Source organism: Odocoileus virginianus, chromosome 8, assembly GCF_023699985.2.
Source record: "Odocoileus virginianus isolate 20LAN1187 ecotype Illinois chromosome 8, Ovbor_1.2, whole genome shotgun sequence".
Taxonomy (NCBI): domain Eukaryota; kingdom Metazoa; phylum Chordata; class Mammalia; order Artiodactyla; family Cervidae; genus Odocoileus; species Odocoileus virginianus.
The window spans coordinates 19581421-19609338 of record NC_069681.1 but is presented as its reverse complement, the minus strand read 5'-3'; the positions used below and the strand labels follow the sequence as shown (position 1 = coordinate 19609338).

Genomic DNA, 27918 nt, shown 5'->3' with positions numbered 1-27918 from the left:
TCCTACAGGAAGTGGGACTGCTCAGAAAGTGGATCTCTAGCTGGTGACTTTAGTGTAAGTGAAACTGGCATTATTCTTAAGAGCTTCATAACATGTAGTGCTAAGGTGTTTTTCTCTAGGGAGAAAAACAGGCTAGGCCCAGTTGGGCCTTGAAATGATTTCAATCAAGTTCTTCATGCAGCAAAAATAGGATTTGAGGCCATAAAAGAAGAAATGAGTGCCTTTCAAATGGAGAAGGGGAACTTGATTCTGGGCTTTGGTACCAAATAGAAAGAAAAAACCAAATGTTCCCAGTGGTTGTTGAGTGTCCATCAGTAGTACAAAACTGTTGCAGCCCCTTGTTAATTGTATGACAGGAGACCAGTGTTTTCTGATCACTTACTCTCTGTCCAGCTCTCTGCTGATGCTTTGCTATATGATAATTTCATCTCTGCAAATAAGATGTGAGGTGGGTTGCAGCTATCCCATTTTAGGCATGACACAACAATTGTTAGATTCAGTGGCCGTGTCTCCAGAATTAAGTCAACAGCCTACTTAGGCACAGAAGTGACTAGTCTATTGATCATATTTCAAGAAGGACATTGGAAAGCAATGTTTTAGATGGCTAACTCTATCTGTAAAAAGCCAGATATGAAATATTTCAGCCATTACGGAGCATATGGCATCTGTTGCAAAGTCTCAGTTCTGCCATTATAGCCGGAAAGCAGCCATGGGTGAGTTTGAATGAATGGGAGTGGCTGTGTTTCAATAAAACTTTATTTATAAAAATAGGTGGTAGGCCCTCATTTGGTGATCCCTGTGTTAGAGGAATAAAACTTTATGGGAGAAGATTGTAAGGTGGATATATTTTATCTGAAGGAAATAGGCATGCAAGCTTCCCACTTGACGTGTGGTAACTGCTTGATACTTGTTTAACAAGCCAGGTCCATAAGCCTATATTTCTGCTGATTTGAGCAAAAATAAGTAGACTTTAATTGCATTGTAAAACAAGAGGTTAGGTATTTTAAAAGGTTCTTTTTAAACTCAGCTGCTTGTTAGATCTTGTCAGAGGAGCTCTGAGCCTCAGAGGTCTTTACTGATAGGAGAACTGCATCATGTGGGTTGAGCTCAATTCTTTTTGAGGACACAGGGTTGACTGCCTTTTAGGATGTGTTTCTGAGAATGATGAAGGAACAAGCAGTGAGTCACAGTGACTACTGGAATGTAGCAGTGTGGAAAAGAAGGTCAGAATGGCTCACAAATTTTGAATTAGGCTGGTAAAAACAGGAATGCCATAGCTGAGCTCCAGAGCCACAAAAAAAGATTGTGATGGGATTGTGTTATTAAAGATAGACTGCACACAAATCCTTCATCCCTTCCTCTTTCCTTGCCTCTTAGTCTTTAGCTCTAGTCTTCTTTTCCTTGCAGTGCCAGATTATGTCTGTGTCACCAGGCGAAATTTCTGGTAGCGTCATTCACCAAGTCAACAGTATTTACTGGCTCCCCACTGTGTGCCAAGCATTGCTGGGGGGGCACTGGGCCCAAACTTGACTATTGCTTTGCTTACTGTCTCTTTGCATGTTTAGGCAATGAGTTCAGAGCTGGTGGAGTATAAATAACCCAGAATAGAGCCTGCCTCCTGTGTTTTCTGATAAGTAACTCTGCTGTGGAGTCTAACTGGTCACATCTAATACCCAAGCCGAGACTCCGTTGTGGACTAAACTCCCTTTTTTTTCCTGTGATGGCTGAAGAAACAAATCTGAGCAAGGGTTTAGAAAACGTGTCTGAGCTATGAGGTTCTAGCATTCCAAACAGAGGTTTCATAAGCTCCTTGGGCAAGGAAAGCCTCAAAGCCAAGGCAATGCCTGCCCCAGGATCATCTTCGTACAGATAATTCATTACTATCCAGAGCAGCAACGAACTCAAGGAGTCTTTGGAGGTGGCAGTAGCTTTACCAGTGGTCTCCTGGGAGGATTCTGAAACATTAGGTTCTGGCCTTCCCCTCTCTTTTAACATTAGATGTCAGTTCTGTCAGACCACAGGTGAATACAGAGCCCATAGATTAGTAGTAGCTTGTCTACTATGAGCCATGAAATCTAATACAGACTCTGGGAGGGATAACATTTTAAGCCCAGGTTATGGATAATTTGTGGAAGTAATTTGAAGAAAGGAATTGGATGGATGAGGGTAAGATCATTCGAAGAAGACAGAGAGGTCCAGGGAGGGAGGGGTCAGAGATAGAAACGAAGTGTGATGGTGGGAGGTCAGAATGATGGGCTCTGCTGTATCTGATACCAGTATCTCTGGTATCTCCTATCATAACAGGCAGAGGGACGGGAGCTGTATAGTGACCTCTGATCACTGACTTCACTCTGAAGGTGTGGTGCTTAGAGGTCATCTCAAGAAACACCCCTGCCCCCACAAAGTCCAACCCAAATCTGGCATCTGAAGCAGAATGTTCTTATATACAGTAAAGCACTTTCTTTATTCTTTTAAGCCACATCAACTCTGGCTGTTTACCTCTAAAGGCTTCATAGGTGTGAACCCCTTCATCAGTGCATGATTACTGATTAAAAACAGCACCTCCTCCCCCGCCACACACACAATGCCAATAAGCTTGGAAAAAGAACTGTTGTTACCTGAAATTCCTTTCAAGTTAGCTCTGAGTGGATCAAAAAGATCGATGACTCCCCAGGAATATAAAATGTTTTTCAAGTCGAAATGATTTTGGATCCTAAACCTAAAACAACAAAAGATATACACTTTCACTTAGGATTTTCACTCAGTGGACTTTGATATTCATCACATGACAACCCAACCCCCTCCCTTCAAAATCAGGGAGCTCCAGGCTCATTTCCAACTTCATCTGTCACTGCTCCTTCCCACACCCCGACCCCCTGACTAATCTGACCCTACAGCCCCCTCTCCCACCTCTGAACCTTTGCTTCTGCTGTTCTTTCCAGGTCTGCCTTGAATTTGAATTGTACTATCCTCTCCTCTAAGCTCAGTTCAGTGATCACTCCCCTTCTTCCCCAGCTGTTCTGTGACCTTCAGTTCTTTAAGCCCCATTAAGCACTTTGTTCCACTCTTTTGATGTATAGAATGGTCTGTTTCCTATTAGTGTTATTTATGATACTGTAAACTATTTGAGAGAAGAGTCTCATTATTTCTTCATAATAATTGATATTTAATGAGTGCTTACCATGTGTAGGAAATGGCAACCCACTCCAGTAGTCTTGCCTGGAGAATCCCATGGACAGAGAAGCCTGGTGGGCTACAGTCCATGGGGTCACAAAGAGTTGGACATGACTGAGCATGCACGCATGCATACCATGTGCCAGGCACTACCATGAGTATTTTATGTGGATGATCTCAACTTTTCATCATGTAACCGCGTTATTATTCTCATTTTACAGATAGAACACTGAGGCTTAAAGTGTTTAAGGAGCTTGCCCAAGAGGACGTCCTGAGTCTGCGATGGAGCACGCCTGGACAAGGCTGATGGAGCGCAGAGCCTGTGCTCTTGGTGTCTAGACTCTGCCACCAGCCAGCCATCTGCCCCCTGGGTGGCCTCACACACAGTAGGTGCAGAAAAGCAGTTGCTGACTAACTGCCAACTAATAGCATCTCGTTGAACATTTTTCTGTTTGATACAACATATTTTCACGTTTGCTGTGTGCAGCGTGGGTCTTTAGTTTTCCCAGTTAAGTCCCGAGAGCAGGAAAAACCAGCCCACCAACTTTATCATGTTTCTTCAAGGGCAAGGCATTTAAAACTTTACCTTTGAAGGAGGCTTTAAAAGGACGAATGGCGTAATTTTCCTTTGAGAACAAACAACTTCCAAATTGGAATTTAGATGGTCTTTTCTATAAATCATGCAGAACTCTTGTAGAATAAAAATACTGTCCCAGACTGTTAAATATCCAAGTTCTTCACTGCCATACAAGACAATGTGCCCAATATTTTAAACAAAGGTATCAGATTTTCCCGTAAATGTGTGTTCTGAATCTTGGCCATAGTTTCCAAAAAAGGTACCACTTTTCTCTAAGTATGCTGATATTTCAGAAAAATTAAAAAAAAAAAAAAAATTGGCGGGGGGGCTACACCTCTCAGCATGTGGAATCTTAGTTCCCTGACCAGGGGTTGAACCCACACCCCTTGCATTGGAAGTGTAGAGTCTTAATCCCTGAACCACCAGAGAAGTTCCTCAAAAAAATTTTTTAGACTGCTTTCTCTGAAATTTTCTTAAATCCTTAAACCGCAGTTTTCTGAGAACTCTCAGCGCTGAAACATACTGGTTAAGAACATGAACTTGGGAACTAGTGCCTAGGCTTAAATGCTGGCTCAGCCTCTTACTAGCGGAGGGAACCTGGGCAAGTGACTTTGCCTCTCTTTGCCTCGGTTTTTTTACTTAGGAAATGGGCCTAATACTACTGCTCAGTTCTTAGTTTTGTGAATAGTAAGTGAAATAATCCCGGTAAAGTGCTCAGAACAATGCCCAGTACAGCTCATGCAGCACTTTATTGTTACCACTGTGGTTCTATTGTTTCTCATTGATATTGAGAAAGAGCTAAGGCATGTTTGAAGCCACGTATTGTGGTTATGGTAGGAGATAAAGCTAGGTAATACCATTTTTAGTAACTAAAGACAATAGTAAAAACGAGGTATGACTCTGAAAGAGGACAGTGATTTTTTCTTGTATGGCTATGAAGGCCAGGCCAGAAGAGATGCTACAAAGATATCTTGAGTTAGAAAAAACACCCTTTACCAAAACTAGACAAGGATATCACAAGAAAATGACAGGCCAGTGTCCCTTATGAATACAGATGTAAAAATCCTCAACAAAATATTAAAAAATTGAATCCAGCAACACATAAATCCCTCTATGACCAAGTGGGACTTCTCCCAGGAATGCAAGGTGGGTTTGACATATGAAAATCAACCCACCTAAAAAACCATATTAATGAAATAAAGGACAAGGGCAACGTGATCATTTCAAGAGATGCAGAAAAAGTACTTGTCCGAGCACTTGACATTCTTTTATAAAAACAAAAACACTTAACAAACTTGGGATAGAAGGAGATTTCTTCAGCCTCAAAATGGGCATTTACAACCCCTTACAGCTAGCATCATCCTTAATGGTGAAAGATTGAATGCTTTCCCCTTAGATCAGGAACAAGATAAAGATGATCACCACTTCTATTTAATACTTTACTGAAGGGTGTACAGGGCAATTACACAAGAAAAAGAAAGCAAATGTGTCCAGAATCAAAAGAAGGAACTAAATCTATTTCTATTCACAGACGACCTGGTCTTGTATATAGAAAATCCTAAGGAATACACACACAGAGTCATACACACAGAGAAAAAACTATTAGAGCTAATACATGAGTTCATCAAGGTGGCAGGATACAAGATCAAGATACAAAAATTAACTGTTTCTTTACACTAGCAATGAACAATCTGAAAATGAAATCCCATTTACAACAGCATTGAAAGGAATAAAATACTTAGAAGTAAATTTAACAAAACCTGTACACTGAAAACTACAAAACACCATTGATAAAGAAAACCTGGAGAAAATCAAAGACATCTTGTGTTCATGGACTGGAATACTTAATATTGTTATAAAGCAATATTCTCCAAGTTAATCTACAGAGTCAGCAAAGTCCATATCAAGAACCTGGCTATTCATTTGGCAGAAACTGATAAGCTGATCCTAAAACTCACACAGAAAGATGTGGAACCCAGAATAGCCAAAACAATCTTAAAAAAGAAAAACAAAGTTGAAGGACTCATACTTGCTGATTTCTAAATGCATTAAAAAACTACAGTAAGCAATCAAGAGTGTGCAGTACTGGCAAAAGTACAGACATTTGTACCTATAGAATAAAACTGGAAGTCTAGAAATAAACCTATATTTATGGCCAATTGATTTTGACAAGAGTGTCAAGAAAATTCAGTGGAAGTCAGAACAGTCTTTTCGATAAACTTGGTTAGTTTTGCCTGTGAAACACCCCTAAAAGGTAAGGGAAGTTTTATTTCCCTAAAAACTTCTATTCTTCTCAGATAGCAGGCTGAATAGTCTTAGAGAGATTAAAAAAAAAATTTTTTTTTTAATCCAGATAAGGTCAAGTGTGAATGAATACTTGGGTAACTATGACCTCTACCTTCTTGTCCCTTCCCCATCCTCTGAAGTTTTTTTGGATCTTTTCTCAAGGGATTGCAAGTTCTAAAGGCAGAATCAGCACCAGTGACTAGTTCTCAGTGGCGCTGGGCATCTCCCAGGGGCCTCTTCCTTATATCAGCTGCTCCAGGATGAGGCCAGCTGTCTGTCTCCTACACTCAAAGAGACTGTAGCAAAGTCCTACTCCCAGCTGCATTTTCTCTCTATTGTTAGCCTTGAAAGCTCTTCTTCTTTTGCTGAGCTTCTCGTAAACATAAAAGAAACATCAGGCTTGCTTCTGCTCCATGCTAGAAAGATCTGCTGAAATAGCCAGTCTTTGGGCTTTGATTTGGGGTCCAAATATTTGGTTTGGAGAGATAGGCGTTATCTCTGAGTTTAATTCACCTTTTGCCCTCGCTAGGCCGATCCCACTTTAGACCTTGGCCCTTCACTCACTGGGTCTCTCTCTCTCTCTTTCTCTGTTTTTTGTTCCAGGGCCTGGACTTATTTTTAACTCCTCGAGGGAGCCCTGCCAAGGCCTCTGGCTCAGCAATGCAGAGAGCCTGGTCAGTGGAGGAGGCCGAGGTGGCCAGTGGGAGGAGCATGAAGAATCCACATGCTGCAAATGAACCCTCGGATAATTTTTTTGTTTAACTGCTGGTCTCCAAATTAATTATGCATTTACTCTGATTTCAAATGAAGCTTATCATTTAGAGATGCTCCTTGAGGAACCCTTTGTAAAGTAATGAGTTTTGCAAATTGGTTTTGCTTTGGAGAAGCAAAATCCAGCACCATCATTTAACTTTTTGACCTCTTGGGGTTTTGTATTTGTACCTATTGGGTTTTCTTAAAGAAAGGCTCACTTTTCTTCAGAAAGAATGAAACCTTCAGTGCAAGGATGTAAAGCCTTCAACTTTTATGCCTCAATTTGCCTTCTGATGGGAATTATATCTATATTTGCTCAACTGCATAAGCGATCTTTCCTGTTTGGTTTTGAAAAATGATGGCTGTATACTCTTAGGATGTGATAAGATTTAGGGGGCACTCTCCAAGGTAACTGCACAGACCCTAGAGTCAGCCGCCCGGGTTCTGTAATCCAGGTCTGGACAACTGGAGCAGGCCGAGGAGCCCGCCGACAGGATGATGCAGCTGCTCACCTGGGCAGGAACACCTCCATCCGGGCTCTCTTCAGGCTGGTGGTCCAGGCGTGGAGGAGACTGGCTGTGAGGTGGGGCTCAATGTGGCTCAGCGGTGTGTCTCTGTCCCGAGGCAGGACCAGGAGCAGGCTGGCCGCAGTTCCCAGGTATGGCAGCTCCAGCACCCCCACCTGATGGCCCGCAGGGTCCTGAAACCGGCCTGGGGGATTCAGTGGATGGGGGAATCAGTTCTGTCCCGGGAGCCCAAGGAAACAGACAGTGCCGGACACTGGGAGCTCCCAGAACTGGAAACAATGAATTTTATTAACAATCAGGTATCCACCTCACCTTCAGGGAGCTGTTTGAGGACCAAGACTGTTGGGAGCTTGTGGCCACCTTGGCTGATCCTAAGACCTAGAATGTCTCCAAGGTATTCTCACGCAGCTTGAGTCCTGGGGCCTGCAGTGGCTGGGCAGGGTGGAGGTGCAGGCACAGGGGATAGCCAAACCCCTTCTTAAAGGGACAGCCACTATAATCCTGGCCTGTTGTTACCATATCAGGACCCAGGCTCTTGGTGTCAGATTTTCCTATCTTCCAACCAAAATCTTCCCAGGTGGCGCTAGTGGTAACCAGTGAGCCAGTGAAGTTGCTCAGTCGTGTCTGACTCTTTGGGACCCCATGGACTGTAGCCCTCCAGGCTCCGCTGTCCATGGGATTCTCCAGGCAAGAATACTGGAGTCGGCTGCCATGCCTTCCTCCAGGGGATTGTCCCTGGCCTAGGAATTGAACCTGTGTCTCCTGCATTGAAGCATCTGCCTGTAATGCAGGACACCTGGGTACAATCCCTGGGTTGGGAAGATCCCCTGGAGAAGGAAATGGCAACCCACTCCAGTACTCTTGCCTGGAAAATCCCATGGATGGAGGAGCCTGATGGGCTACAGTCCATGGGGTTGCAAAGAGTCTGACTGAAGTGATTTAGCACACACTCATGCAACCAGAGCTCTAAGCCTAGATGTCACATGAAATTTCCCAGTGTCTAAAGCACTGCACATGCATGTGTGGAGCATGCTCAGTTGCTAAGTCACATTTGATTCTTTGTAACCCCGTGGACTGCAGCTCACCAAGGTCCTCTGTCCATGGGATTTTCCAGGCAAGAATACTGGAGTGGGTTGCCATTTCCTCCTCTAGGGGATTTTCCTGACCCAGGAATTGAACCCGTGTCTCCTGCATTGGCAGGTGAATTCTTTACTACTGAGCCACCTGGGAAGTGCAAAGCATTGCAAAGACCGAAGGAAAGAGGAGTTCAGGATGGATTTGAACAGATAATTTGTACCCTGTGACATAAACAAGTGGGCTTCAGGATGGACAGCTGGGAGCTTGTGGGTGATGGCCATGACTGGCCAAGGACAAGTCCAGGCCACTGGGCATAGCCTAATTTCAGAAGTGTGTGATGGGACAGGTGGTAGATGGCAGCAGACACAGTGGCCAGAGATCAGGAGACTCAGAGAGGGTTTCTGGTGAATGCAGATGTAGTGGCTAGACCCAGTGATGGAACAAGGCGGGCAAACAGTTGGGAGCAATCTAGGTGAGCTGGGTTGACCTGGCAGCCTGTGGCTGCCCCAGTCTCGGGCAGAACTCCAGGCTCGATCCCTTCCCTGGGAGGACAGGGAGGCCTGGGCCTTAGGGTGGACAGACAGCAGAGCCGACTGGCCACTGCAGCAAAATCTTACAATCAGTAGGGAAAGACAGGGGCATGGTTCATACTCCTTTTTGAATCTGCTCAGTAAATACTTGCTCAGCCTCCATTGTGTGCCAGCCACCCTACACTGTGTGCTGGGGAGAACAGGAACATATCAGAATCTGCCTGCCAGCATCACCCAGCAGACAGATCAACCAGTATGGGTCACAGCAGCGACGGGAAAGTGTTAGGAGCAAGAATTATTGGGTTGGCCAAAAAGTTTGTTTGAGTTTTTCCATAATAGCTTATGGAAAAATCTGAACAAACTTTTTGGTCAGCTCAGTGGCTCATTTGGTGAAGAATTCACCTGCAATGCGGGAGGCCTGGGTTCGATCTGTGGGTTGGAAAGATCCTCTGGAAATGGGAAAGGCTACCCACTCCAGAATTCTGGCCTGGAGAATTCCATGGACTGTATAGTCCATGGGGTCACAAAGAGCTGGACAGGACTGAGCGACTTTCACTTTCACTTTCAATATAGTCCATTGTAAATGTATGTTTACTTATTCAACAGACATTCTTCCATTCCCATCTTACTTGACCTCTGAATAATTATTGGTTGAATAAGCTAATGAATAAATGCACTGGGAACTCACAAGGGTCCTGAATGGAATCAAAGCAGGATGATAGCAAGTGTTCCTAACACCAAAGCTCCTAAAACACTGTTTTAAGTCTCACTGACTTCTTCTGGAAAAAGAACGTAATTAGTCCCACAAGCTGGAGGGGGCTGAGCATGCAAACCAGGGTTTGGAGGGGTGACCAGGAGAGGAGATGTGAGGCAGGCAAGGCAGCGGGGCCCTTCCTCACTGGTCTTGCTGGGCCCTCCACCCTGGAGCATCCACAGCACACACAACAGTCTGCTGGGAAGGGGGGCTGCAGGTGCACCCCACCATGAGGGGGACGAGTGACTTCCGGAAGGATGGACAGGCAAAGTGATGAGCACTTCCGGGTGGGCATGCTCTAGGGAACCTTCTAGACTGCACTCTCCACCGCCCGTCATTTCTCAGCACACTGAAGCAGGTGTTCATCTTGAGGGGGAGACTGCCAGGGGAAGGGGTTTGCCCAGTCATATGACTCCCCGCTTTGCTCCATGCAGAGGGAAAGGCCTGGCATGAAATCGGGGTCCTCTTCCCCATCAGCTCCCTCACTGTCCTGAGTCTCCGCCTCCCTTGTCTTCCCTTACTCCACGGCGCGCCTGGCACCTCACAGCGACCCGCGGCCCCACTCAGCCGCATCCTTTTAGAGCAGAGCCCAGCCCTCCCTTCCCGGCCTCCTCCCGCTCACCGTAGTTGACCTCGGCCATTTGGTACATCATGGGAACCTCGAGGGCCAGGCCCTGGGCGCAGGTGAAAGGCAGGAGCTGAGTGTCTGAGAAGGAGAACTGATGCCGCCAGGCGCTCTGGAAGGACATGGTGCTCACCAGCACCAGCTGCGCAGACTCCGGGCCGCCACCGCGCTCCGACGTGGAGCCCACCGGCCCGTCCCCTGCGAGCAGAGAGCAGGGGGCCACTGAGATGCTGCCGCCCGCGTGCGGCATCCTCGGAGGTGGGTTGTGGCTTGCTTGTTCGTACTCTTAACTGTGGGAACTGTGGTGTTTGTAAAGAGCTGCCGTTGGAGACCAGGCTTTAATTTCTTTTTTTTTTTTTTTTAATATATAGCTTGTGGGTGCTACAGGCTGGTTCCAGTTAGTTCTGGCTAGTTCTGGGTGGGATTGTTTCCCAGAAGCAGAAGGCCTGCCCTGCTAAGGCAGACCCCTGGGGTGGGGACGGGGGTGAGACTCAAAAGTGAGACTGGGTGCTGTGCCCCGGAGATGCTACACAGTGCCACCCCCAGCCCCCACTCCCACCGCCCCAAGTGCTCTCGGGCCTCATCCCTGTCGGAGCCTTTGTTTACATGATGACCTCCAGGGCACGGACTTTTAAGTCTCTTGCCTTACGGAAGAGGAGAGCTGGCTGGCCGCCTGTCAAGGGGCCCCGTTCCTCCAGCTCTTTATCCCCTTAATAAACACGAACTTTGTGCTAGGCTCTGCCTTCAGTGCTTTAGCAAACCCTCCTCGACTCCTCCTACCAGTTCTGTTGTTATTCCCAGTTTTAAAGATGGGGCACCAAGCTTGTCCAAGGTCGCATACTTGTGAGCAACAAAGCCACCATCTGCCCACTTGCCTAAGATGGAGACCTTGGACTTGAACCCAAGCAGCCTGACCCCGGTCTTCTCGGTGGTACCATCTCCTTCTTAGAGGGCCATTCACCCCTAGGGTTGATAGCAGCTAATCGTGGCCTTGGGCCTCTTGGCAGCTCCACGAGCTGCAGCAGGGAGTTAAGCATTTTGAAGTAAACTGAAAGACATTGTTAAATGTTGGAGCAAACTGCAAGAGGAAACCTCCTTATCAATAAAGATTTTAATGTTCAGTTTACCTCTGCACTCCTCTGCACATACTGTTTCTTAATTCATAAAGTGCATGTTCCCTGTTCTGCCTTTTTAAACACTGGGTCTTCAGTGTTCTCCCTAGTTCTCTGTAACCTTTGTAATCATCAAGGACGCTGGAGCCAGACTGCCTGGGTTAGAATCCCCTGCTCTGTGGATACAGGGCTAGAGGCCCGATTCTCTGTGCCTCTGTGTCTCTGTTTCTAAAATGGGGACAATGATGGCAGTTAGGATTATTGTGAGGGAAAACTGAGCTCGTCACCGCAGAGTACTTAGAAGAGTGCTGAAGAAATAAACTGAGCACTCAATAAGTGTTCGTGACGTTCATCATCATCGATGGTCATTACAACTGCATGATATGTGTGTGTGCTCAGTCCTGTCTGACTTTTTGCTACGCTATGGACTGTAGCCCGCCAGAGTGCAGGTGCTGATTTTCATTAAAGCATCCCTAATTGCTGAACAGGTAGGTTGTTTACCAGTCTTTTCCTTTGATAACCCTGGGCTAAACATTTTATACTGTTGTTACATACAGTTATTTCCTTCAGTGAAATTCCTAAGAAACCACTTTTTGGGCTCCTACTGCATTTTGCATTGAAGAGGGTTAGTGGTTGATGAGAATAGAGCTCAGTGGAAACACACCTGGGGCTGTTGCATGGCACAGTCTGCTGGGCCCCCTCTGCTGCACCCTTTTGTGTGGGGGGTGTGTGCGGGGGCCGTGTGTGTCTGCCCCTGGGGGTGGGGTGGGGGTGGGGAAGGGACCGAACAGAACCAACAGTGAGCCCTGCTTCACTCGAGGGTCGGGTTTCCCAAGAGAACAGCCTCTGCTGCAGGTGAGGGCGGCCCGCGTACCCAATGCATGGCTTCTGATGGTAACAGCTGGGACCTGTCTCCCCAGCCCTCCTCCATTAACCTCATCAAGGTGGATGGTTTTTCCTTTACCTGTGGTCTGCCTGGGGCCCCATCCGTTGGCCAGCATGGCAGTGCTGTTGGGCTCCCTGAGATTAGCCAGCTCCAGGCTGCTGTTTGCCCATCGGGAGACCTGCTCCACGAAGCAGGGGGTGAGTGGTGTCCCCGTCTGCACGTAGAGGGTGCAGGCCAGCTCCAGCTTGGCACCCGGGCTGGTGCTGGGCAGCACAGCATAGACAGCCCGCAGCCATTCTCTGACCTTGGGGTCTGCAAAGAAGATCAGTCAAAATAGCGAGTGTAAGACAGGAGTTAGCCCTGGCTCTGCTTGCTGGGTACATGGGAATGGGACCCCTGCCTCTCTACTCTTAGTCCCGAGGTTCATCTACTATAGACAGCCAGTTTGGAAAAGTCATAGCTCAGTTGCTCAGGAGTTAACCTGGATCCACAGATGAAAAGTCGAGGGGGAAGAAACCATGCTAGATTTGAAAGAAATCAGGCTGTTATTGTTTAGTCGCTAAGTTGTGTCTGCCTCTTTGCGACCCTATGAACTGTACCCCACCAGGCTTCTCTGTCCATGGGATTTCCCAGGCAAGAATACTGGAGTGGGTTGTCATTTCCTTCTCCAGGGGATCCTCCCGGCCCAGGGATCAAACCCTCATCTCCTGCATTGGCAGGTGGATTTTTTACCACTAAACCACCTGGGAAGCCCAAATCTAGCTGAGATTAAGTCAGATAGAAAAACACTACCAATCTCCCAAAGACTGTGCTTCCTAAACTTCTTGAGCCAGATATTTGCTGCTGCTGCTGCTAAGTTGCTTCAGTCATGTCCGACTCTGTGCGACCCCATAGACGGCAGCTCACCAGGTCCTCTGTCCCTAGGATTTTCCAGGCAAGAATACTGGAGTGGGTTGCCATTTCCTTCTCCGAGGCATGGATGCTTGCCAAGTTGCTTCAGTCATGTCCGACTCTGTGCGACCCTATGGACAGCAGCCCACCAGGCTCCTCTGTCCACAGGATTCTCTAGGCAAGAATACTGGAGTGGGTTGCCATTTCCTTCTCCGAGCCAGATATATGGAGCAGTGCTAAAGCAGAGAGGCCTGGGCTGGTGGGCAAAGGGCTTCAAGTATGTGCAAGACCAGTGGATTTATGGGGAACATCACGAGTAGCAGTGCTGGGCAGTGACCAGGGTGTTGAATTGTCGATATCTCTGGTACAGGGTCTCATGTTCATCCCCAAGACTGCACGTCTGAGTAGCGTTTGGATGCAGTCTTTTGTGGAACTCTGCTTTCAACCTGGAAAATCTAGGGGAAAGGTAAGGACTCCTCCCATCCCCCTCATCTCTCTGAGCCCCAGCAGACAGCCCATTATTCATGTCAGCGGGAACCTGCGAGAGTGTTGAAATACCAGGCATTTGAAAGAGTCCGTAGCTTCTACCTTCCTGATGGTGGACTTCTAGTCATTTACAGCTCACGCAGGAGGCCGCTTCCTTCTCTGCATATTCACGGTGGAATTCTTTTTCACGCTATTGTTCACAACTCTGGCTTCTCATCTCCCCTGGGCATGTAGATCTACTGCTGAGTCACGACACAGTGGCGTGCCCTCCTGACCCGTGCACACAGAGCTTTTCCAGCCAGCAGGACTGCTTTGCGGGCAGGCTGCCTGTGGAACACAGTCCTTCCTTCTCCTTTTCGCCTCCCCTTCATCTTAGGGACGGCCCCCTGGCTGCCCACAAGTCTCCCCTGTGACTCCCACGCTCTTTGCGCCCTCTGTCTGCCCACCCCACCTCCACCGGCTCTCCCAGGGCACCAGGTGGAATGACCTCCTACCTGGCTTGGGTGCCTGTCCATTCCATGTCCCCTCACAGATGCCAGGCCAGGAGATAGCAGCAGACGCAGGCCCCCACCGCCCCCAACTTGCCTGGCTAAAGTCCTTCTGGGGGCAACGGCACCCAGAACACACCCCGGGCCAGGGTCCCTAGCCACCAGGCTGCAGGATGTGGTTGTGGGCAGGTTTACTCCACAGAACTTTCAGCACCAAAGCCGCATCTTAGAATCTACCGCTGCAAAAACTGAACTCAAGGCATATATAAATACATAGCCTGGTAAATCACAGCCTAACTGAAGTGCTTGTTTTTGTTTTTATAAGAAAAACTGTGAATGAAAAAATAACACTCATCAGATTGTCCTTTCCTGAGGAAGGGTCGTAAGTACTCATCGAATCACATCCCTGTAGGATGTAGACTGCAGGGGTGAACGGAGATGTGTCTGTGGTCCTCAGTGTCATGTATCCTTAGGAGGCGTCACAGAGCTCTCCTCTCTGGCCTCTCACCCTCTCCTGCCCAGGGGACCCGCCATCCTTCCAGACACACGTGTCCAAGGCACAGTCAGTGGGCTTGAGAAATCTTATCTCAGCTGGAGCCTGGTTTGTCCCTACCATTAGCACATTGGAAGTGGTTTTCTAGATGCTGCTGGAATGAATCTATATTGTCAGAATAAAGAGTGCTGAAGGTTGACAGACTCTGCTAAAGCCTCTGCAAGCAGGATCACTTTTAATCCTCTCAACAACCCTGCGAATTAAGAGCAATTATGATCACATTTATAGATGAGGGAGCGGGGGTTCAGGCAGATTAATAAAGTTGCTCAGTGTCATCTGGTTGTTGGGGTGGTACCTCACCGCCCCCTGCCCCCTGCTCCCTGCCAGGCGAAGGACAGGTGCAGACAGGGAACAGTCTGCCCCTCTGCTGGGGAGAACCTCACAGAGCCTCCTGTTTGGCTGAGTTGCCTGCGTTTCCTAGTCTTGTCTCTGCTGTGCTTAGTCGCCCAGTCGTGTCCCACTTTTTGAGACCCCATGGGCTGTAGCCCTCCAGGCTCCTCTGTCCATGGGGATTCTCCAGACAAGAGTACTGGCGTGGGTTGCCATGTCCTGCAGTGGGGCAAAAGGGACTGACTTGCATGGTGACAAACCGCTCCTTCCCTGCAGCCCTGCAACTGCTGCCTCGATTCCTCTCCCCTCCCGTTCCCCCTCCTACAAAGCCGTCTTTCCTGCTGGAGGGCCTGGGTGGCTGTAACAGCAGCGGAGGGGAGGACTGCGGTAGATCAGGGGTGTACTGGGGAGGTGTGGAGAGTTTGAAGGAAGGGTCCTTGGAATGGCACAGGGTGGCAGGAAAATGCTAGAAGAAATGGTATTTTTCTGAGTCCTGCCTCAGACCAGCCTTTTAACTCATTTGAGAGACCAGCGTGGAAAGAGCATTCCTTGTCAATATATTAGCTGAACTGAACTTCTTGAATGTGACACTGAATCTAGTTCTGGATTTTAAAGTTAATGTATATCAAATTCTCAGCTGGCCAGAACCATCTTTGTGGTGCTGATCAAAGAGAGTTAAATTTAGGACAATGTGCAGAGCGTTTGGTTGGGCTGAGAGAGTAGTGAGGATATGTGTGTGCGTGCTAAGTCACTTGAGTCATGTCCGACTCTTGCAACCCCATAGGCTGTAGTCCGCCAGGCTCCTCTGCCCATGGGATTCTCCAGGCAAGAATACTGGAGTGGGTTGCCATGCCCTCCTCCAACCCAGGGATTGAACCCACATCTCTTTTGCCCCTGCACTGGCAGGTGGGTTCTTTACCACCTGTGCCACCTGGGAAGACATGTCTGGTGGAAAATAATGAAGGCAGGGGGCTTAGATAAATTTGTATGACTGCTCAGTGGCTGAGAGGGAGGCTAAGGAGTTGAGGAAAGAACACAGGATTTGGAGTCAGAAAATCTGAAACTGGAATCCCGGCTCTATCACTTACCTTTTGGGTGAGCTGAGTCTTAGCAAATCATTAACCTCTTGTCACATTGGTAAAACAGGGACTTTAGGAGGCTTGGCAATTGCATATGATTTCTATAAGGATCAAGTGATATAACAACTGTAAAATTGAGTCCACGTGTGTCATCAAACAATTCTTCCCCACCCCCATCTCTGAGGCCTCTGTTCCCGGCATTGTTCTTGTGTGTGACAGAAAGCTGAGACGTGTTCTTTATTAATTGATTTGGAAAAGCGTTGGAAATCCCTAGAACTTGGACCATTGGGAAATCATATTTTCATGTGGTGAAAACAAAGATATTTTGGGGATATCACTGGTGCCTGCTCTGAAACTCATGCCCAGCTTTAGGACTAGCTGGTGGGGATACAGCAACAAAGCTGCTGGTGGTTGGGCACTTCCCTGGTGGTCCAGTGGCTAAGCCTCCTTTCTCCCAGTGCAGGGGGCCTGGGTTCAATCCCTGGTCCGGGAACTAGATCTCACGTGCCTAGCTGAAAAAGAAGATCCTGCACGCCAAAACAAAGATCAAAGATCCCATGTGCCTCAATGAAGATCCAAGGCAGCCAAATAAATATTAAAAAAAAAAAAGAAAACAAGCTGCTGGTGGTCACCTATTGGCCGGATGTCAGTGAGAAAACAAGCGCCCATTGTCTAATTGCGAACGTGGATAGAGCTCTGTTGATCAGAAGGGAACAATGCCCCGAGCCCCTGGGCTGTGGGTTCAACTTCCTGGTCTGTGCTCCTTTGTAAAAGAAAGACTGGGACAGGGCAGGTGGTGGGCAGGAGCAGGTTGACTTAATCAGCACCCATGTGATTCTCTGAGCCATTTGGGGGCAAACAAATGCAGGGGTATTCCATTAACTAGAATTCTGCAAGCAGCACATTCCTGTTTGTAATAATTAACCGTGGATCCATGAGATAATGAAGCCATTTATAAGTAAGAAAAAAAAAGTGGGATTATGTTCCCCAGAGTTTGACCATTAAGCATTCTGGATGTTTGGTAATTCTTGAATGGGCTCTATGGAAACCCTGTTAATCGCCATACTTTGCTTAAGCAGGTACCCTGACTTTACCTGAGAGCAACACACTGACTGTCATCAGGGTAACTCCATTTGCATTTCTCACTTTCCCCCTAATCCTGACTTCTGTGAGAAAATGTTTCAAGGCCGAAATGCCTGCCCCTCTTTCATATTCCTATTTGTTCTTCATAACCCAGCTCAGGTGTCTTGTTATCTGGGGAGCCTGCCTGATCTGCTAGTGGGATAAATCATTCCCTCCCCGGTACGAATGTATTTCACAGAAGTACACTTACTGCCCCTTATTAAAAATGTGTTTCTGTGAGCATTGTTCCTATGAGACTGACAGTCTTGTGTTCAAAGGGTTCCTTATATACCTGGCTGCTAAATTCCTGGCGTAGCACCAGCCCACACAGCAGAAGCTCAGAAATACTTGATGGATGGCTTTGCACTGAATCTAATGTGGCTGGAGAGTAACTCCACAGATATGTGCGTTTCCATAATATACTTGCCAGGCAAAATTCAACTTGATAACTTACGTTTGTCTACACTTATCCTAAGAGAGAAGACATTTGCAGGTCGGCCAGCAGCCTCACAAGAATTATTTTGGCAGAGGACAGGGTATGGATGGGGGTGGGGTGGGGACAGGACACACAGGTAGCGCCTTGTGGCCTGCTGTCTGGAGTGTTCACCTTGCCAACTCAAGATGCCAACTCCAAGGGAGCTCTTGCTATGACTGTCTCGGTATTAGTTTCTGGGTGCTCTAAAAAAGGATTAATTTATAGAATTTTAATTCTTATCCTATTTCACTGGCATCTTATTCTTAGAGAAAAAAGGTGTGTGTAAAGTGTTTGTGTTCGGATGCAGTTGGGAGGTTGGGACCAGGGCCAGGCCATGCCAGAGGCCCCAAGTGGGGCCAGGTGTGGCTGGTCTGGCATCACAAGACTCTTGCCCTCACTGGCAGAGGTGTTCTGAATTATGTTGGTAAATATGACTCTGCCTAGAAGTCACACATTTGTGACAGCGGGATGGGCTCTGGAACCAGACAGCCTGGGCTTGAGTTCCAGCTTGACCACTTGCTAGCTGTGTGACCTTGGACAACTTGCTTACATGCTCTGTGCCTAAACTGACTTATTTCTAGAATAAGGATGATGAGATAATTACCTACCTCAATAGGGTTGTTGCTACAGTGAATTAGATTGTATTGGTAAGGTGCTTCTAGCAGTTTCTGGCATCTAGTAAGCTTTCTAAAAGGGCTTGTAAAATGCAACTGAGAAATTGCCGCCAAACCCAAGGGTAGAAGGGAACCTTAGAAATTTTATCAAGAGTAACCACGATGTGGGCTTCCCTGGTGGCTCAGTGGTGGGGAGTTCGCCTTGCAATGTAGGGGATGTGGATTCGATCCCTGGGTGGAGAAGATCCTCTGGAGAAGGAAATGACAACCCACTCTAGTATTATAGCCTGGAGAATCCCATGGACAGAGGAGTCTGGTGGGCTGCTGTCCATGCACAAGACTGAGGGACTAAACCACCACCACCACGACACAGAGTGTCAATGCCTTCTGTTGCACACTTGCTAGGGGGCAGCCTTCTCTGCTTGCCACCCGAGGCAGCCTGAGCGTGAGGTCAGGTGTGAGTGTCAGCAGGGCCGTGAGTGTGAGCAGGGCAGTGGACGTGAGCAGCAGAGTGGGAGGAGCAGCGGCCCACTTACCGTGGACGGTGTAGCCCAGGGCCTGGGCCAGCTGCCGGCCGGTGTTCCCCCGGGCTCCGAACTGCAGGAGCTCCAGGGGGATGAAGGCGCCGGCGGGGGAGAGGACCAGGTTGGTTTGGTTGCCGGCCATGGCCACGCTCCGGTACAGGCGAAGCGCCAGGTCTGTCCTCATCAGCGTCAGGTCCTCATAGAGGTTGCTGGCTCCTCTGGGGGGGCAGGTGTGAAGGAGGAAGAGGGCCAGCAGGAGAGACTGCATGGCTCCTGCGGGGGGGGGAAGAGATGCAAGTGAGGCAGGAGCCACTCCATCCTGCAGAGAAGCGGGCCTGGGGCTGGCTGAGGATCACTTCGCAGGCTTGTTACCTATCACCCTTCTGCCTGCAGCGGAATGCTTCTCTGTTTCGGCCTTAGAAACACTCACTGGAAATCAAACTGTGAGTTGGAAGACCTGGATTTTAGGCCTGCTCTCTCATTGGAAAAGACCCTGATACTGGGAAAGATTGAAGGCAGGAGGAGAAGGGGACAGCAGAGGATGAGATGGTTGGATGGTATCACTGACTCAATGGACATGAGTTTGAGCAAATTCCAGGAGATGGTGAAGGACAGGGAAGCCTGGTGGTCCATGGGGTCGCAAAGAGTCGGACATGACTGGGTGACTGAGCAACTGTCACTTACTACATGCATGACCTTGGGTGAAGCTCTGGTCAGACCAGAAGCATTATGTTGGCTCAGAAACATGAAAAATACGTCTAATCATTTTTCTCGGTACTTAGTTAGCTCAGAGCTGGGCCAAGTCTATCAGTAATAATAATAATAATAACAAATAATATACTCTGTTAAAAAGGACTTTGTATTTTCTCAGTTAATCTTTACAACAGTCTTATAAGGTAGCTGTTATTATATTGCAAATATAGAGATGATGAGATTTAGAGACTTCAGTGGGTCATTTAAGAAAACATGGGGATGGAAACAGGTCTGGGACTCTAGTCCTGGTCTCTTCTGGGTGATCCATGAAAGACTGGGCTTATAAATGCGCATTGAAATATTGATCCATGACCTCACTGTGCCTAGAATATCAGAATGCTTGTGATGTGAATTATTTTCATAAAAAGGACACTTTCACAGAGAGTAGAATGCTACAGATAGAACTCCTGCTACAGAGATGTACCCCTTCAAGGAAGAGAGTGCATTTGCTGGAAATTAATGCAAAGAAGAGAAAAGCGAGGCACAAGGTGGTCTCAGTGACTGTGCCACACAGACAGCCTGTGGCAACTTCTGTTCAGTTGTCTGACTTTGGTATCAGGCAGGATTGGTGAGAGAGGGTCCCAGCCCAAAGAAGTCATCTGAGGATGAGAAGTTCTTATGTAAAGCCACTGGGCTTAAAGGTGTTTATTTCAGATAAAGGCCCCACATGGAAAAGCATCCTCTTTTTCTCAGCTCTTTCCTTCTGCAGCCAAGCACAAAGGCATCATAGGGGGTGTGCACAGGTGTGGGGGTCTTTCTCTGTGTGTGTTTGGAAGCCCCAGTCCAGGGTCTTTTTGAAATGACCAAGTCCCAGTGGTCTTGATGCTCCTATCACTTCCCCCAGGGATGCAGGAATCAACCCTTCATGCCCTTAGGCTCCCCATGACCACATCCCTGCCATGATTCACTGCAGACGAGCTATTCACTCACCTTCTCTTGGATGGGACTGTCCGAGTTTCCTTGCTGACTCCTGTTCTTGTGGGTCTCCCGTGTTAACGTGCTCCCCCTTTTAAAAAAGTGGAGCAGAATCTGCTTTGAATCACAAGACAGCATAGGGAGGAAGCTGGCAGTTGCCGTCTCTGTCGGCGATGTCTCTACCACTCGGTCCAAATTCCTGGAGCCTGAGGTCCCACAGAGAGCCAGGGGCAGGAGCCTAGCCTGGCCAGCAAAGCCCAGATCGGAAACAGAGCGGGCCCTGGGGAGGGAGCCAGCCACACCCGTCAAGCCTGCTTAGGCTTGTGACCTGGTTGTACCAGCGAGGAACCCCTCTTGTAGCCCTTTGTCACTTGGAGGAATTTCACTGATAACTCTGCCGTTAGGGCTTTTGCTGGGTACCAGGTACCTCATGCTTCTCCCCCCCTCCTGGGAAGAGAACAATACATTAGTCATTGGGCATGACTTGAAACTTTTAGCAAATGACATTCTGCAAAAAAGGGGGGGAAAAGAAGCAAAATATAGCAAAATCAGTTTGGAACAAGGTGCCTTGCCTTATTTATTATTAATAAAAGTGAATGCATTTATTTATTTATATGTAATACAATAAATATTATAAGTACTCTAAGCAATCTTGTTCTCAAGATATAGCAGTTAATAAATCTGGTGACTCAATATGAGAAAGAGACTGTGTTGTCAGTTAAGTGAAGGCACATTTTGGGGAAGAATAAGCAGATTCTGTCCAAAGTCTGTCCTTGTGACCTAATTCAGAGTTGCAGACATTTCTATCAGGTTCTCAGGTGTTGTATTAAGTACAAAATACATGGTAGGTTACATGTCATTAGAGATTAAAGAAAAGAAGAAGACAGTTGGAAATGAATGCAGTTCTCAGTAATTTTCTCTCAGGCATCTGTTAGAGTTAATATTTGAAAAAGAATGAGACTCTTTTTCATCTGACCACCTCTCACACCCCTATAATCAGCAGGTGTTTCACTTTCAAGTGGAGTTAATTGCTGACACTCAAGCCGGGAGTAGTTTATAGCTCTTAGGAGAGTTACAACTCTAGAATTATTTCACATGAAATTTCCCCAGATCTTCAATGTGGAGAGTGTGCATTTTTTGCATGCCTTGAACTCTAAATTGTAGTATCATGGGGGAACAAATATGTATAACTTATTCTATAGCATCCAGAGTAGGCATCCCATCCATCCATCCATCCATCTGTCCATCTGTCCATCCGTCCATCCATCCATCCATCCATCTGTACATCCGTCCATCCATCCATCCATCCATCCACCCATCCGTCCATCCGTCCGTCCGTCCATCCATCCATCCATCCATCCATTCCATCCGTCCACCCACCCGTCCATCCATCCATCCATCCATCCATCCATCCGTCCATCCACCCATCCGTCCATCCGTCCATCCATCCATCTATCCACCCACCCATCCACCCATCCGTCCATCCATTCCTCCATCCAGTAGCTCTTGCTTGCCTGCCAGGTCCTCAGGCACTGTGCCAGATCTGGTGGAGGTGGCAGCGGACCAGCCACCTGCTCAGCCAGCTCTCAGGGGACCTCGAGTCTTGCTCCCTGAGTGCAGACTTTTGATGGTGATGCTGACAGATTTAAGAAAAGAGCCCTCCACGAGGAGGACTATGGTAACTTACAAGGGCTCTCTCCCAATGCTGAGTTCCCCGTGGTTGCAATTATTTCAGCAGAAGCTCATTCACTCTCTGCTCATGGTGGAACTGGGAAGATGCTTATAAAAAGGTTTCCCAAATTTGAGAAGGTTGGCTGTGTGACTTCTGCAAGCATTTCTTCCTACCTGACTCTAAGAATGTATCATTTTAGATTGCTTTTATATCCTCTAGAAAAAATGACTGAGTGGGAAGCCCTATATGGGCTACCATGTGTGAAATGACTAGTGGGAATTTGCTGTGTAACACAGCGAGCCCAGCCCTGGTGCTCTGTGATGACCTAGAGAGTCAGGTCGGGGGGAGCCTCAGGAGGGAGGTGGTATGATTCTCAATGTTGTAGAGCAGAAACCAACACAGCATTGCAAAGCAATTATCTTCCAGTTAAAAATAAACTAAAAGAAAAATACTGGGGAGCTGAACATACAGAAAATATTTCCTGTGTAGGTTAAATATTTCAAGGTGTGAATGAATGAAAGATGGGCAGCAGTTTTTCCTTTGTGTGCTCAGAGGTGAACCTGTATAAGCCTCTGTGTTCTCCAACCATTTAAGCAAAGGTAATCAAGCTTGTTTTGACCTTGCTGGCATATTGGTTTACACTGCTCAGGGAGCCTCCATTTGTGAGGATACTTACTGTAATTCTAGCAACAAAAACAGTGACCATTATTGAGCACTTACTATGTTTCCAGATACTGTGTTACATCCTTTCCATTCACTATTGCAATGAATCCTCCCAACAGTCATATGGGGAATGTATTATTATCCCTGTTTTGGAGATGATGAGACAGACTGGAAGAGCTCTAGGTGCTTGCCCAGGCTCCTGCAGTTGGAGGTCCAGCTGGGTGCAGGGTGGGTCGTGGGCTTACCCACGCTGATGAGCTCTGGTGCTCAGCCCTGCTGCTGTGCAGTCTGGAACCACCCTGAAGAGCAGCTTGGCCTCAGAGCTGGCTCCAAATAATCTGGAAACAGGGAAAATTAGGCAGAGAGGAACTAAGGTTGGAAATAGAAAAAAGGCATTAAACTGTGTTTGGATATTCTGGTTCTGAAGAGCTTGCTTTCGGTGTTACTTTCTCATACATTTCAGTGTGATTAGCATTTTGGCCGTTTTTATCAGTTGGATTTTAAAAGTGATAATAAAACAAGAAGACTTGAGACCATGCCATGTTATACTCTCTAGCCTTCAGTCAGGGGTAACTAGACAGGAAAGGCCAATCCTCACTAAGCCAGTGTCAGGGATTGGCAGGAAAAAATCAGTGCAAAAAATCTACCCAAGGGCTGCAACCCAGGACATGGGCCTCTTCTCTCTCACTGCAGAACTGTGGGCATCAGTGATCTATTACAACAGTATTTCCTGAGAGCCTGGCCTTGACCTCCAAGGCTTCTCTGAGTGGGGTTTGTGGGAGCCACATTTGGCAGGGGGACATGCTGTGTGGCTTAGGGGATCTTAGTTCCCCATCCAGGGATTGAACCTAGACCCTTGGGAGTGAGAACATGGAATCCTAACCACTGGACCACCAGGGAATTCTCAAGGGAACCACTTCTGATTTATCATAGTTGGTTAATGTCCTGACCAACTCAGCCTGGTATGACAGAATAACCCAGACTGGGTGGCTTAAACAAGAGATTTATTTTCACAATTCTGAAGGCTGGGAAGTCCAAGATCAAGCAGATTCTGTGTCTGATGGAGGCCTGCTCCCTGGTCAGCAGACAGCCAGCTGCCTTCTCCTTGTATTCTCACGTGGCAGACAGAGACAGAGGTCAGCTGTCTAATGTCTCTTCTCATAAGGGCACCATTCCATTCATGAGGGCCCCACCCTTGTGACCTAGTTACCTCCCAAAGGCCCCACCTCCTATTACCATCACAGTGAGGATTTGGAATTCAAAATATGAATTTGTGGCAGGGAGGAATAAACATTCAGTCCCCCATCAACTATGCAAAGAAATATATTTGTCGTCCCTGAACTGCCTCAAGAGGCACTTCTGGCTGGACTCAGCTCTGAAAACTCCAGTGACCTCCTGTGAACCCAACAAGTCAGGACCCTGCTTTTGCAGGACAACATGGCTGGACAGGCGTGTGGGCAAAGCTGCCGAAATACAGCGAATACACAAGAAGACACTTGGACAGATCACAAGCCCACTTAGGAGGCCCTGAAACCGAGGCCAGGAGAGGGAGCTCCTTGTGGGCTGGGCTAGCTCCTGCGGTCGCTGTGAGGGCTGTACAGATGTTCACTTCCGACACGCTGTCCCTGTGGCCCGAGCCAGCCACTTCAGAAACGTCTGCTGCCGGCCACATGGAAGCCACAGTCTGGGGAAAAAAATCATGAGCCGCTAGGCACCTGTGCAGGGGGCTATGAATGGGAGCACAGTCAGCAAGGCTGGGGAATCTGATGAGTGTTTAAGTTGTGGCTTTAAACACATTCTGCCCGAGGGAGGGGTTAGGATGGAAGGAAGGGCCTTGTGGTCCCTGGGCAGACCCTGAAGACTCCAGGGAACAGCCTGGGAGCAGGAAGACATGTGGATACATCCACACAATCAGTTCTTCTATGTTCACACTGCACATTAAAGCAAATGATCTCATTTTTTGGAGGCGGGGGTGGAGAGAGCAACAAGTAAACCGTTAAAGGCATTTTGGGAATGCTCTAACTTTGCAAGTGTTCCTGGGCACAGTGCTTTGCGGGGTTCGTGTGCTGCCCTTGGGGGCCTGAGCTGTCAGAGCAGCCCTGCAAAGCTGTGCCCCGACCATCTGATCTGCTGCTGAGACATTGCAGTGAGGGAAGTGACAATGTGAGGAGGTGATTTTAAAAACATAGGCAGAACTTCTCTGAAGGGCCAGTGCTTAAGAATCCACACTTCCATTGTAGCAGAGCACGGGTTCAATCCCTGGTCTGGGAACTAAGATCCCACATGCTCTGAAGAGTGGCCAAAAATTAAACAACAGCTGAAGCAGCATTCCCAGCACACACATTTAGTTATCACGCCCGTACTGGAGATGAGGAGGTGGAGGGGGGTGGGAGCGAGGTTTAAAAACATTATTTCTCTTTTCAACACACTAGTGATAGTGGTTAAGAGTGATGTGGTTTGATTGGCGGTGGGGTCAGTGATGCTGGGAAAGTGGGCAGAGCAAAGAAACCTCAGATGTGGGCACAGTTCTGGAATGTTCCTGGATGAATAAGCCAGAGACACAATATCCCGTAGGAATAGCAGGGACAAGCACAGATCCGGCCCTCAATGTTCTGAGCCCAGCCAGCCAAGTGGGAAAGAGAGTGTGGGTGCTGGGTGGCAGACACAAGGCCGAGCCCAGGAAGGCCCCTGATGGAGCCAGGTGGGCTGATTTTTTGGGTGATGAAGGCCCATCAGTACTGCCGGCTCTTTAGCTGAGGCTGTGAGGGGTGGAGGTCTCCATGGACAAGTCAGGGTCTATCACAAGGTTGTGCCCCTTGAGAGTAATGCTGCACCTTAAAATTACTGTTTTTTAAAAAATGTGTTTTTGGCTGCACTGGGTCTTTGTTGCTGGGGCAGGCTCTCTCTAGTTGCAGCGAGCGTGGGCTACTCTCTAGCTGCGGTGTGTGGGCTTCTTGTGGCGGTGGCTTCTCTTGTTGCAGAGCGCCGGCTCTAGGGCGCGTGGGCTTCAGTGTGGTTCCAACGCATGGGCTTAGTTGCCCCTTGGCAGGTGGTATCTTCCCAGACCAGGGATCGAACCCATGTCCCCTGCTTTGGCAGGTGGATTCTTAACCACTGGACCACCAGGGAAGTCCAGTGCTGCACTTTAAAGGCCCCCTTCCTCATCCCCAGGAGCATCCTCATGCCAGTAGCACCCCAACCTGATTGTTGAAGAAGAAATGGGGACTCTCTCATGTGGTGGCTCCCTGCAATTGCTTTTCTGGGCTTGGCACTGCCTGTAATGATGTGATGGGAATTTGTCCTGAGGAATTACACCTCAAGTCAAAACAGAGACTCCGGTATAGGATGTCAAGGAGTCGGGACCATCAGGCACAAACACCACTTATCCTAAATGAGGTTCAGGCCTTTATTTTCTTCACTGAACTCGGGGGTCCCTTTGGGCCAGCACGGGGGTGGGGGTGGAAGGCACGCCCACCTGTCTGGGACCAGCTCTCCCTCACTGCTGTGGCCGCCACTCAAGTCTCAGCCAGCGTGTCCAGTGGTATCCTTTGGCAGAGATCTCGTTTTCCACCTTCCTCAAAGGCAGGAGCCCGTTATGGTCAGACACGGCAGACTGTATCCTGCTGAGGCCCCATCGGGGAGATGTTGTCAGCACTCACGTGGTCTGGCAGTTGGGACTGGATGCCAACTGGGGAGCCTGGGCAACCTGGCCTCCCTTCACAGTCCATGGGTTTACAGGTGTATCCACCACATTGATTCCATGTGAAACATTACATGATTGTCCGTGTAAATGCTTTGCAAGTTGCCACTACTTACCAATGTATTCCTTATTTTTTCTGTACTGTCCAAAACACGTTTATGACTTTGGCATATAGCAGATCTTTATCTCCTTTAGAAGAGGTAGCCATGTATTTATTGGTAATGGGATAAGCATGTTTACAATTCCAAGTGATTTTTGAGGAAAACATGTTTACAAGCAAAGGAATGGTTTTGGTGGAAAAGCTTATCAGTTTTAAATACAGCATACGGGTGTTCATTCATGCCGGTTAAAATATAGGATGAGGCATCATTTACAAAAAGTCATTTCGCATACCTCAGACTGGACAGTGTATTATCTTTACCACCTATTGTTTGCCTCAATATATATTTAGATTTGTTTGCATTTTCTAGTACACCTGGTTTCTCATCCTGGAAGCAGAGTAGTGCTGCATTCATTGGGAGCAGTTCATTGAAAAAGTGCTACCCAAAATACCTAGGAGAATAATGATGAGATGATGTATTGGGTACTGGCGCTTTGGGTCTGGATTTTCTGGACATTGTGCTCCATGAGGTTAGGAAATGTTCTTTCTTGCTCACAGCTGTATTTCCAATCCTGCGAACAGAGTCTGGCATGTAAAAGGAGCTTAATACACATTTGTTGGCTGAGTGAATGAATGAATGAATGAAAGGGAAAATGACTGTTTTAACATCCCCCCAAAAAACAAAGAATTCAAAATACTATACAGATCTTGTTTTTCACTCAGAACTTCTTCCAGATGAGATGAGAAAGAGTAGTATTTGAGCCATTATATAAATAGGAAAAAAGAAATACTTCAGCAGCTTTGCCCTTGGCTTCCCAGGTGGATCCTGATTAAAGTGGGGTCTCTTCTCATCCTGAGCACCAGGTGACTAGACCATGTGGCAGGTGGGGAAGCTGTGAACTGCTGCCTGCCTGCCAGAAACAGCTTCCTGTCCCAGCCCTGGGTCTCTGCGTCCTGCCTGTCATTTTGGGGGAAGTCGGCCTCCTTTGTGTACCCACCAGGCCTGCCTGTAGCTTAACTGATTCTGTCAAGGGGATGGGGCTCGTGTTGACCAGGGATGGATGTCTGATTTCTAGACTCAATAGTTAACAGGGAGGGACTTTGCTGATATAAGCCTTGTGGTTAAGAGCTCACCTTCCCGTGCAGGGGGTTGCGGGTTTGGTCCCTGGTTGGGGGAGCTAAGATCCTATATGTCTCAGAGCAAAAAAAAACTAAACCATAATAAAACAGGAGCAATATTGTAAATAATCCA

General features: G+C 47.7%; 2 protein-coding genes across 5 annotated transcripts in view; one reads left to right on the top strand and one right to left on the bottom strand.

Annotated features, from left to right (window-relative positions):
• INTS6 (integrator complex subunit 6) overlaps positions 1-7118 on the top strand; it is a 97091-nt gene extending 89973 nt beyond the window's left edge. For both annotated transcript variants that reach the window (XR_011489011.1, XR_011489012.1), the window contains 2 exons: positions 3396-3560; positions 6641-7118. The gene's annotated coding sequence lies outside the window, so the exon portion shown is untranslated. The remainder of the gene's footprint in view (positions 1-3395; positions 3561-6640) is intronic.
• Positions 1-20894, bottom strand: part of SERPINE3 (serpin family E member 3) — a 36195-nt gene extending 15301 nt beyond the window's left edge. Inside the window, exons 1-6 of one of the 3 annotated variants that reach the window (XM_070471282.1) lie at positions 20547-20894; positions 18876-19136; positions 12380-12613; positions 10301-10501; positions 7303-7501; positions 2619-2719 (exon numbers count right to left, since the gene is read on the bottom strand). In XM_070471282.1, the coding sequence (XP_070327383.1) occupies positions 2619-2719; positions 7303-7501; positions 10301-10501; positions 12380-12613; positions 18876-19131 (991 nt within the window). In that variant the 5' untranslated portion in view covers positions 19132-19136; positions 20547-20894. Of the gene's footprint in view, positions 1-2618; positions 2720-7302; positions 7502-10300; positions 10502-12379; positions 12614-13750; positions 13986-18875; positions 19137-20546 lie in introns of those variants that run through there. The other 2 variants (XM_020899625.2, XM_070471283.1) reach the window with 2 other exon arrangements.
• Between the last annotated feature and the right edge of the window lie 7024 nt (positions 20895-27918).